The 12,840-nt window shown below is 40.6% G+C and overlaps 1 protein-coding gene across 1 annotated transcript in view; it reads left to right on the forward strand.

Annotated features, from left to right (window-relative positions):
- The first annotated feature begins 818 nt into the window (after positions 1-818).
- LOC126282352 (paired mesoderm homeobox protein 2A-like) overlaps positions 819-12,840 on the forward strand; it is a 143,329-nt gene continuing 131,307 nt past the window's right edge. Inside the window, exon 1 of the mRNA XM_049982009.1 lies at positions 819-1,077. Within this exon, the coding sequence (XP_049837966.1) occupies positions 819-1,077 (259 nt within the window). The remainder of the gene's footprint in view (positions 1,078-12,840) is intronic.

The raw sequence follows: 12,840 nt of genomic DNA on the forward strand, positions 1-12,840 counted from the left end.
GTGTAGATGGACAGGGACTTGGAATGAGGTTACCCAGTTAGAATATCAGACACGACTGTACGTGTCATCTGTGTCGTACTGGGACATTGATAGGCTGGAAGTTGGCCACAGTCTGATGTTTCCTCTGTTACTGCAGTGTCCGTTCTCCGTATCGCCACTGGCCAGTCAAGAGTAGCAGGTTTTGTCGAGTCTTTTGTGAAGTATAGAGCCATTTTCTTCAAGACATTTGTTTGGAACTGTTAGTGTCCAGCACAGTTGCAAGCTACGAATCCACGTTCAGTTTCAAGGCGTAGCGAATTGGTTAATCTGGAGAACATCGGCTGGATCTCCATCCAGATGGACATTCAAATGGTGATGAGATACTGAAGAGCACAACGAGAGAAGGTGTATCGAGGGGATCAATTGCACCAGCACTGTACTGTGGAAGAGACTGGAAGATTTTTAGGGGGAAGAGTTCTTATGCTACTGGTTAGCTTCTGTTGGAGGATTCAGCTGGTGTACACACTCCATATTAGTGTCAGATGAGTGGCCAGAGTGAGCTGCTTAGGTCTAGATGCTGAGGAATGTAAGGAAGGTGCCTGAAGACTTCAGTTTGGGAGATTGTATGAGGAACTGAAGGGACGAGGCCTCCTTTCGAGTTCGACCAGTGTGGAAAGTGAGGGTAACTGACGAGAGAGTCCAGCCAGGGGCCGAGTGAACAATTTTGTGAGACGAATGTGTGTTTTTGGGCCGTGATGTGGCCGAGTGAGCGGTAAGACTGTCGGGTCACCAATCGTTCGCGGAGGAGGAGGCTCAGTAGCGGCCGGCGAGGTCTCCAGATGGACTACTCGTACCTGAACCAGGCGGCAGCGGCGGCCGCCGCGGGCTTCGACGCCGCGGCGGCGGCCGTGGACGTGCCCGGCGGCGTGGGCGTGGGGCTGGCCTGCGGCTACGGGGGCGGCGTCGGCGTGGGCGGCGAGCTGTCGGTGGGCGGCCCGTGCGCGCAGCCCTACCGCTACCGCGCCTACAACCCGCAGCCCGTGGTCGGCGTGCCGCACCACCACGCGCCGCCCTGCGTCATGGGCGGCGCCGGGCCCGGCGCACAGCGGCCGCAGCCGCCGCCCGCCGTCTTCCCCGCCATGAACCTCCAGGGTAAGCCCCGCAATCCTACTACCTCGTAACGCAGCCTCAGCTCCTACACTGTTGAGTGTCTCTTCACCCTTATCAATATAGCCCGCATTTTCGTGCACTATGAAACAGCAAAAAACGCATGCATTCATCCTTAAAGTCCTATCGCTATCGCCTTTGCCCCGCATTGTGCGCGGTGTTGGCGTGGTTAATCCGTGTTAATGTGAAGGGATGGCCGGATGCCCTTCCTGTCGCCACCCCGTACCCCGCCGGGACGGAATCAGAGTACCCCATCTGTCTGCGTCTAGTGTAAATCGTGGAAAAGCGCGGACGTGTTTCAAATGTCGTGTAACTGAAGCGGGACGTGGGGACCAGCCCGGTATTCACCTAGAGGGATGTGGAAAACGGCCTAAAAACCACATCCAGGCTGGCCGGCACACCGGCCCTCGTCGTTAATCCGGCGGGCTGATTCGATCCGGGCCGGCGCGCCTACCCGAGTCCAGGATGCAGTGCAATTGCACTCTCTGCTAACCTGGCGGGTATGGATCCTTGAAGTCCCAACAACACGAAAAAAAAAAAATTTCGAAATTTTTCACGTATTACAGTTATTATTACGTAAGCAACGAATACAAGAAGAAACTGGCAAAAAGTAAACAATTTTATTTCTTACATATTGGCTCTTGTAAGTTCCTCAGTCGTTAATGCTAATTGTTAAAAACGCAACCAGCCACAAATACGTTTAAAATGTTCTGTTTCTGGTAAATGGTATCTACATTTTTGCTTAACAGATAATCTTTGCATTTTAAACTAAAACATCGAGTGTATAGCAAGTCCGTGACACTCAACACTGACATTAACGATGTTATGAAGCACGAATGGCCACAGGTTTGTTTGACCAGAATGCTGAAGAAAATGAATTTGCAGACTCTTGAAGATAGCCGTAAACTATCCCGAGAAAGTCTACCAAAAATTGTTCCAAGAATCGGCTTGATAAGATGACTCTTAAGAATTACACCCCCTACATATCGCTCCCTTAGGGATCGTAAGGATAGCCGTAAATTATCCCGAGAAAGTCTACCAAAAATTGTTTCAAGAATCGGCTTTATATGACGACTCTAAGAATTACACCCCCTACATGTCGCTCCCTTAGGGATCGTAAGGATAGCCGTAAAGCCGGCCAATGTGGCCCTGCGGTTCTAGGCGCTTCAGTCTGGAACCGCTTGACAGCTACGGTCGCAGGTTCGAATCCTGCCTCGGGTATGGATGTGTGTGATGTCCTTAGGTTAGTTAGGTTTATGTAGTTCTAAGTTCTAGGCGACTGATGACCTCAGATGTTAAGTCCCATAGTGCTCAGAGCCATTTTTTGATAGCCGTAAATTATCCCGAGAAAGTCTACCAAAAAATGTTTCAAGAATCGGCTTTAAATGACGACTCTAAGAATATATTGCACCCCCTACATGTCGCTCCCGTGGGGATCGTAACGACAACATTAGCTATAGCACACACGGAGGCATTTAATCTCTCATTCTTCCCGCGCCCCACACTTGGATGTACCCTCTGCCACGCACTTCACAGTGGTTTATCGAGTATGAATGTACATGTCGTAATGCATGATCTTCGAGAAGGATATCGAGCGTAAGAAATAAAATTACCATCTGGGAATTTCCATCTACTGGAACTTATGTACGTGAATACAACTTTTTCAAATTATATCTAAGTAGATGCAAGCACTTCAGCCTATTTTAATTAATGAATCAACCTATGAAGTGGCTCTTAATATTCAAATGGTCTTGTGCAGTGCAGGGATAGACGACATGTTGCTGACCGAAACAGCTATATAGCTCAACTGAAAGTACTGGGCATCTGAAGATGGGTGTGGTAGCCCGAAATTGGTTATGGCATTGAAATAAAACGTTTTATATGTATTTGTGACTAGTTGCGTCATTCACCAAACAATCAGTTAGTTGTTTTAAGCCGGTGGTTCACTTTGGCACCATAGGGACGTGCAGTTTCATGTGCTATGTTTGAAAGCAGTTTCGCATTTTTCCTAAACGCAATCCCACATCTTGAAACTTCCACTAACTCAAAATGCCTAAACCAAATTACAGTGCTAAGCAACAAGCTAAGTGCTGAGCAACAACTGGCATAAATTCAATAAATTGTATTTTCAGTTACAAATTTCAGAATAGTACACACCCGGTGGTTTCATGTCGGAACCGCATGAACGCAGTCGTACAATCTCAAATTTACATAACAGACACTTAAGGTTATTTTGATTGTCAGTGATATTCTCAATACGATAACTATAAGCACAAAAACAAAAGAAAAAAGTATCCGCTCCGACTTTTCCTTGAATACTGTAATTAACCGTTAAAATGCGCACATTCGTACGACTACCTCATTTTATAGCAACACCTTCGGTACTTTCATACAAAAGGCATTGGTACTTAAGACAAAAATTAATAAAATCGTAGCAGCAAATCAATAAAAATATGCAGCATCAAAATTCAGTTCTGTATTTATTTCTAGTTTATTCTAAAACATTACACAACAACCAACTGCAAATTTTCTTCACTTTCTCTCATGCGCTTCAGACAAACTTTTGTACATCGAAAATAGCCTTTCCACGTTACAAGAACTGACACGTACATACTTAACCGACGAAATTTCGAACAACAGACTTACTTTTTCGCCATAAACTATGTTTTTGGCAGTTTCATAAACTCAAAATCAGAATTTGAACTGGTAACCTCATCTCAACTTTTGCTGCAACACTCTCCTCCATTCTTCAACATCTTCAATAATCGTTAGAGATTCCGCCACTTACCTGTGGCTTCCAACTTCGTTATCGCTGTAGACAAATACGCAAAACCTTATTTGATGTAAATCAGATGTTTCAAATCTGTTTCTTCAATACCACTTCCGCAAATTTAATGTAAATTGCATTAGTGGCTTCGAAAATGTCTACGGCCCAACGCCGAAAGAGAAATTAGGTAGCTTTACAGTAGTATGAAGCAAACAGATAGTAACTCGATGAATGTTACGCAATTTACGGTCTTTTGCCGACTTAACTTCATCAAAATTAACAGAGTAAAAGATTGCAGCATTTATTCAGGTACCCCATCTGGTTAAACTCGATTGTGGCGGCAAAGCTAAATCCGGCAGTATATCTCTAAATGCGGTAATACGGACAGAATTTCTTCAGTATGAAAAAATAAATAAATAAATAAATCTGCGTATGAGTTAATGTTGTCAGAATTATCAAACCTTTGTATTTCGTGCGTGTATCTTATCTTGTTTGTGGAGGGCAACAGCATATTTACATTGTCACATTTTAGATGTACGGTTTCAGCTGCAGTGTAACATACAAGCTAAACATGTAACGTACTTTAATTTAGGATAATGTATTTTAATTGCTGTCTCGGCCTTACACATCCCCCCCCCCCCTTATATACTTGACAGCGGCGCTTAATAACAGTGGGACCCTTTTTTTTTAATTTATTGACTAAGTATATCAACCTCTGCCGACATCTACCTAGCCGAATTAGGGTGCTTGAGCATACTATAAAGTTTACAGATTGTAACAAAATTCGCGTAATTACTCATGTTCTGCACTTTTGGCGTAATTTATATAAAATTCAGTTAAATGTGATACAATGAAAGTAATGAAAATATATACGCTGAGTCCCGAAAAATGATATTTTAGGCAATTTAAATTCATGCAGTCATATCGATGATATCTTAGAAATATACATCTACATCTCAGTTGGCCAAAAAATGCATGGAAATCTGGGCTCTGCTTATCATCGTTATCTTCACTTCATGGTCCTGATGGTAGCAATTGAATGAAAGCTGTCGACGCAATCCACCGGATTCACTTCTGAACGGAAACATTCAACGTTTTGGCATTTTAAAGTCATTATTGCTAACTGCTCTCTGTTGTCGCGCATTGTCTCAGCTATCATCACGCCGATAATTGATTTTTATTGAATTGCAATAAGTAGCGTTCAGTTCATTTTTTCGTCCATATTTATGATCTGTCTTTAACTTGGGGAACAGTGAGCTATGTGACTCGGCTCAAAATACCGAAACGCTCAATGGCGTGTGAATGGAAGAAATCGTGTGACATGTTAAAAAATTACCCTCAAAATAAATTCAGTATCTACAAGAATGATTCGCATTCTGAAACTATATTAATTAAAGAAATTCAGAGCAAATTGACGAAAGGTGACAAATATTTCTCGCGGAAAAAAAACCTTCTGAAAAGTGGCAGAATATACTTGAAAAGCAAGTGATGAAGTCACCAAACGAATAAATAAATTGTATCTCATATATATTTTGCCCACATGACCTCAGTATTTGCCCAAAGAAAGAAAATTGCCATTGATGAGGAGAAAACTAGGCAGAAGAGGGAGACAGGGCTTCAATAAATTCAAATAAAAAAGTAATTACTGACTTATTTAAGCATAAATTCATAATTTAACATAAACTGGTAGCCTTTTAAAACTAACGAAGAATCCATATTTGATGCCAGAAGCACAAAATTTGTATTTAAATAAATTCTGAAAATACTTCATGTTTAGAAATGTAATTTTTATTCACCTTTCCTTCAAACAACGATTTTTGTCGTCATGTATAAAAATTGGCGACGTTGCTCATGGTTCATGAATAATCGAAAAGAGTGAAACAGTATGGAAGCGAAATCATTCAAAAACAGGGAGAATGACAGAACAACATTCATGCAGCTGACGTGGCCACAGAGACTATGTAGTTTCATTCGGCTGAATCATCATGGGTATTTCACTAAGAGTCCCGGAAACCATATTGTTCTCGTTCGGCCAACAGTTCGCTGCCCAGTGGGTTTGAACTTCATAGCGGTTCAAGTTGACGATCTTGCCGTATTCTCTCTAAATGACTCTTAAATACATATTTTTTAGGTTTTATTTGCAAATAGAAAATCTGTAGTTCTTATCTTATTTCTGTGTTTCAAATTTTACCATCAGTGTGCAGCCTTTGACTGTCCTGAGAAATTTCATACGTGCCGACATAGTTTTCCTTCTGTCTTTCTTCGAGAGTACCCATATATCGCTTCCATATAATACTATCGGTACCGCCGTTGCTTTTATAATGCATCCGTTTAGTTCTCTTTCTGGTTTCATACAAGTTCTATGGACAGACGACCAAATGAGTAGGATTTTTGTTTACCAGATTGTGTTACTATTTCTGTGATTACTACATTGTATTAAAACAGCAGTAAAAGTCACGGCTGTAAGACTAACGGTTTTCGGCTAAGGAAACATTTTAGTCGGAAAAACATGATTCGTAGAGCCTTGTTTACAAAACGAAAAAACGTTCCCTATCCAGATGCATTAGAGCTAGAGCAGTGAAATTTTAACTGAAAACCCACAATTAAGGTATCTAATAACATCATGTAAAACATTGACTGAAATGTTCTTTCTTTAGGAACACACACGGATTCAACGAAATTTAGATCTGATGCCAAAGTTTCTGTAAGCTCTGTACGTCTAAATTAGCAAAATTTTGTTTGTACGTCGCGATTTATTGTCGGGGATATTTCACATCAAAGATAAAGGTGTTTACCTGTTCCAGCATTTTACTATCTATGTTAATTTTGGGTCTTATCGAGTGTTCCCCAGAAATGCCAATACTTCCGATTTGTGTGGAGATACTATCAGTCCATATTGTTCTGCTATATTTCTTAAGATATGTAGCGCTCTTTTTAAATTATCTTCTGTCTGATGCACAGTAACAACATAGTGTGCATATAAAACTACTTCATTTATACCGCGGTCAAAATACTGTACCATACCTGAAAGTCTTTTTCCATCTGTGACTTCATGCACATAGGTTTTAAACAAAGTTACAGAGAGACTGTAATCTTGTCTAAGCCATTTATCTGAAACAGCAGCCAGCCACAAGTACGGTTTGAGAGAGTTTATTTACTGCTTTATGGAATAATTATTACTGCTTCAATCAATTTTTACAAGTAATTGCTAGCAAGAGCATTTCGGCAGTATGCTGCCACCATCACGTGCATAGTTACATGTACGTTAATCCGAAGTGTGGTCAGGATTATTCCCTGGATGTGCCAGTGGGTCCAAGTATCGAAATTTAAAGCTGTACAGAAAGATTCATTTATTTCAGTAGTTACCGTTCCATTAATGTCTTAACTTACGTTATTACTGGGAATCTGTCTGGCGCACACAGCACAGTAATGAACATCACTCCATCACTTAACACTTCAACATTAAGATGTTTACGTCCCAAAGATTCTTACCTGCTGAGACAAACTTATTACAAATGTTGGTATACTACAAACATTGAAAATACATTTTTTTTATATAAGCACATTTATGTGATAGCACATATTAATAGTACGGTTTTTGCTATTTGTAGGTTATTCAGTAATGTTAAAAGAACTCATTTACCTTCCAGGTAACTCTTTATACTAGCAAAAATATTACTCAACACTGGAAAATATTTTGAAGAAATTTACGTCGTTACGGCTTATCATGGAAGGCAACTAGTCATTAATGTTTTTGCGCACTTAGGTAAACAAAAAGATTTTTGTTCAGAATTAAACATACGAGAATTTTTTTATTTTTAACTTTTCTTTTGCTTCGCGTAAACATACATAAAATGGTCCCGAAGGTAATAAAACATGAATTGTGGCGACAATGTACGTGGTGTTTATTCATGTGCGACGCGTTTGAGACTATTTATGTTTCACATATTAAAATTTCCACATTTCGGCACGTGCACTATATCAGTGCTGTCAAATTCCCGAAAAACTGGTTGAGTACATACCATCCTGCATTTTGTGGCAACTCACACTTTAGCGTTTACAAAACGTGGATAAGCTTTACGTAAGTGACCAGAACATTAGTCTGAAATGTGCTAAATTAGTAAAGATGTTAAGTTGCAGCCCCTGTGTAGGATTATATGGACACAGAAAAATATTTCTTTGGTAAAGTGATGTAATTAGACTAATGCATCGCACAGAAACACGTCACACATAAGTTATCACCACATTTATTGAATGTTTATCCGTAAAAAATGTAAACCAAATTTGGAAACAAAAAATTTTGTTTATTTCAGATCACAGAATAATTAATTACGACAGAACGAAGAATCAGCAAGAAAACAAAGTCGGTAAGGCCATTTGACGATGGATTTGTAAGAAAACCGAAGCAATTAATAGTTTGATTTAATCCTTCGTTCTGCAGTTTTTACAAAAGACCATTAGTAACTATTTTCATGAGTAGATTTGGTCAAGGAATAAAGGAAAATATTTCACTTGCATTTTTAAATATTTTTTCCGTAACTTCGCATAGGCTGTGTACGGAGTGACATTCACGTATATCCGTTTAGTTCAAAGAAGCGAAGCGATCACCATTGTAAAAATTTGACTGACAGCAAAGAAAATCCGGTTCAAACTCTGCTTTGCCGATGGGCAAAGAAGCGCAATCAAGGGTTAGACAACTGTTTGGAATCATACTTTCGGCTAGTTGCTATATCAGATTATAAACACTGTAATTACACTACAGCCATGTTTCTGGTAATTACGTTCGACAAGGTATCGTTACCACTTTATCCATTATTCCTGAAAACAGGCATGACCCCTGTATGTCACGATAGCCAAAGCAGTTCTTCATCTCAAGCTGAGGCAGTGAAATAACTGTGTAACTTACTGGTAAAGTCTATCTACTGACTTCTATAACGTTTCTGCTGCGCCAATGTGTATATGTTTCCAAGTCACAGCTTGATCATCAGGACGTCAGTTGTTATTTTAGAGCTATATTCTAACGTCAACACACTTGGCCGAGCGGTTCTAGGCGCTACAGTCTGGAACCGCGCGACCGCTACGGTCGCAGGTTCGAATCCTGCCTCGGGCATGGATGTGTGTGACGACCTTAGGTTAGTTAGGTTTAAGTAGTTCTAAGTTCTAGGGGACTGATGACCTCAGGAGTTAAGTACCATAGTGCTCAGAGCCCTTTTTTATTTTCCAGTACGACATCCCAGTGAAGTAACTCTTATTTATCCAGCGTAAAAAACGTCCTGTAGTCTATATACTAGGCTGGTGCATCTTTCCATAGCGTTTTTGTTTTGTACGTTGATATTCCGGTTTCTATGGGTTTATTTATCGATTATCATTTTTTATTTGCAGTTCAGTATTGCTATTTAAATTTACATTGTCACTGGAGATAGTGAGTGGAGCTGTGGTCGTTAGAAAATGGAGTGCATAGAAGAGAAATTGGAAGTTTTCGACATATTCCACAGTTTGAGTTCAGTAGAAGTGTGACAGCAACGGAGGCTACCAGAAACATTTGCGCGGTGTATACCACTGGACAGAGCACACCAAAAAAATGTTTTCTCGTTTTAAGAGGGGCATTTTTGACATCAGCGACTCAACACATTTAGGAAGACTTTCGGGATTTGAAAAAGATCGTTTAAACGCATTGATGCACTGATTCACGTCACTGGGCTCGATAACTGGAAAATGTGATGAACTGTGATCATTCCACCATAGTGCGACATTTGCATGCACTGAAGGAGGTTCAAATATCGGCTGTATGGATACCGCATGGGTATCCTGTGTCGTTGCTGGTGACGAGAAATAGTGTCTTTATGCTCAATTATAACTCCCACTCGCATTCTGCGAGACTGAAAAAAAAAACACTGTATAGGCGTTTTCGGAATTCATTTAACACATACGTTATACATCAACCTTCAAGGAACGCACTTTCCGGATGAAAATGCGCTTCGAACGTAGCCCGACGAGTTCTTCGCCTCAACACTACGTGGTTTCTATAGTCTCTGACTCGAAAAGTGACCCCAGCGTTGGCAGATTATTGTCAATAGGGAGGGGATATATTATTAATGACTAAAGTCTCTGTCCTGTGTATCTGTTGTAACTTACACAAAACGCTACGAACTTATGCACCAACCTAATATTTACTGAACGCTTAAAACGGTTACCCCTTGACGAATGCAGGTTGCCTGTGTGTCAGCTGCCAGAAGCAACAGGAATTTGTTTTCATTATTTCATATAATATTGACCAAATTTAAAATGATGCCTTAATCTACTCATTAAGAGGTGTAATTTTACGTTATGAGAGCGTCTTCCAACAAACAACGCACAAAACTTCATCTTCCTGACAAAACACATACACACACACACAAGAATGTACGGAAAAAAATGTATCGCTTTCTACATTTTCGCTGTTCGTGCAATAAATCTTTAGCATGAGGCATGACGTTTTAATTTATTACTTCTTTATTATTATATTCGGAACACATGTGCGGACAATACACACATACAATTTTTCTGGTATCTTCAGTGATATAGTGTTACATCACTGTATGACACGAAGTTCGGGACGCAGCCGCGTGGTCTGGGGCGCCTTGCTTCGGTTCGCGCGGCTCTCCCCGTCGGAGTTTCGAGTCCTCCCTTGGGCATGGGTGTGTGTGTTGTCGTTAGCGTGTTAGTTTAAGTAGTGTGTAAGCCTAGGGACCGATGACCTCAGCAGTTTGGTCACATTGAACTTACCACAAATTTCCAAATTTCAGGAGACATGCCGTCATAAACATTGGAGGTGCATTAAAAACTAGTTTTTACTTAACATGTTTCACAAATCACTCTCATTATACTCACTCAGTGGTTGATAATAAGAGCTCATAGCGACTTCTGACGAACTTCGCACATACCTTGAAATCTTCGCTAACCGTTTTCTCGCTTAAATGCTTCACGTCAAATATTTGAAACTTTAGCTTACATAGAAGTTGACTTCTTCAAAGAATCTAGTTGGAGGGGGGGGGGGGGGATTTACTAGCAAGAATATTCTCAGATACGTGTTTCTGTTTGCTGACATTGCAGTGAAAGTCCTTTCATAACACCTGAAACCCTGATGATGCTGTGACTCGAAATCTACATTGATGTAGTAAAACTGACAATCGACGAACATCATTATCAAGTTTTCCATGGTCTCAGAAACTCCGAGAAAAGTATATTCTGAGTAGACATATTTACCGCAAACCACTGTTCGCTGTATTTACAAAGCATGCTACCTGTCATAATTCTGAGCCCACTGCACGCCAGAAACTGAGAACCTGGTTTCAAAATTACACGCAAATGCACTACATTTGGGATTAGTTGATTTCACTTCACCTTGGGAAGTAAGTCCATTTCTTTCTGTTTCTGTTCCTCCGTTAACTTTTGTCCTTAACGACGGTTCTCATTATTAGTAGAGTCGAAACATCAGTATACACAAACGAGTTTAGTCCTGCACTCTATAATAGTTTCCTGTTATTGGGAATTGGGAGACGCAAGGCTTTGCTCAGCGGAAGCAGTAACGCAGGGGAAGCCGAAACTGACGAAGACACATTGGTTGTTGTTGTTGTTGTTGTAGTTGTCTTCAGTCCTGAGACTGGTTTGAAGTAGCTCTCCATGCTACTCTATCCTGTGCAAGCTTCTTCCTCTCCCAGTACCTACTCCAGCCTACATCCTTCTGAATCTGCTTAGAGTATTCATCTTTTGGTCTCCCTCTACGATTTTTACCCTCCACGCTGCCCTCCAGTACTAAATTGGTGATCCCTTGATGACTCAGAACATGTCCTACCAACCGATCCCTTCTTCTAGTCAAGTTGTGCCACAAGCTCATCTTCTCCTCAATCCTATTCAATACCTCCGCATTAGTTATCGTCCACGTTTCACTTCCATACATGGCTACACTCCATACAATAATTTTCAGAAACGACTTCCTGACACTTAAATCTATACTCGATGGTAACTAATTTCTCTTCTTCAGAAACGCTTTCCTTGCCATTGCCAGTCTATATTTTATATCCTCTCTACTTCGACCATCGTCTGTTATTTTGCTCCCCAAGTAGGAAAACTCCTTTACTACTTTAAGAGTCTCTACTTTAAGTGTCTCATTTCCTAATCTAATTCCCTCAGCATCACCCGACTTAATTCGACTACATTCCATTATCCTCGTTTTACTGTTGGTGATGTTCATCGTATATCCTCCCTTCAAGACACTGTCCATTCCGTTAAACTGCTCTTCCAAGTCCTTTACTGTCTCTGATAGAATTACAATGTCATCGGCGAACCTCAAAGTTTTTATTTCTTCTCCATGGATTTCAATACCTACTCCGAATTTTTATTTTGTTTCCTTTACTGCTTTCTCAATATACAGATTGAATAATATCGGGGAGAGGCTACAACCCTGTTTCACTCCCTTCCCAACCACTGCTTTCCTTTCATGTCCCTCGACTCTTATAACTGCCATCTGGTTCCTGTACAAATTGTAAATATCCTTTCGCTCCCTCTATTTTACCCCTTCCACCTTCAGATTTTGAAAGAGAGTATTCTAGTCACCATTTTCAAAAGCTTTCTCTAAGTCTACAATGTTAGAAATGTAGGTTTGCCTTTTCTTAACCTATTTTCTAAGATAAGTTGTAGGGTCAGTATTGCCTCACGTGTTCCAACATTTCTTCGGAATCCAAACTGATCTTCCCCGAGGTCGGCTTCTTCCAGTTTTTCCATTCGTCTGTGTAGAATTCGCGTTAATTTTTTGCAGCCGTGACTTATTAAACTGATAGTGCGGTAATTTTCACGTCTGTCAACGCCTGCTTTCTTTGGGATTGCAATTATTATATTCTTCTTCAAGTATGAGGGTATTTCGCCTGTTTGATACATTTTGCTTACCA

The sequence above is a fragment of the Schistocerca gregaria genome, chromosome 7 (assembly GCF_023897955.1).
Source record: "Schistocerca gregaria isolate iqSchGreg1 chromosome 7, iqSchGreg1.2, whole genome shotgun sequence".
In the NCBI taxonomy this organism is placed as follows: Eukaryota; Metazoa; Arthropoda; class Insecta; order Orthoptera; family Acrididae; genus Schistocerca; species Schistocerca gregaria.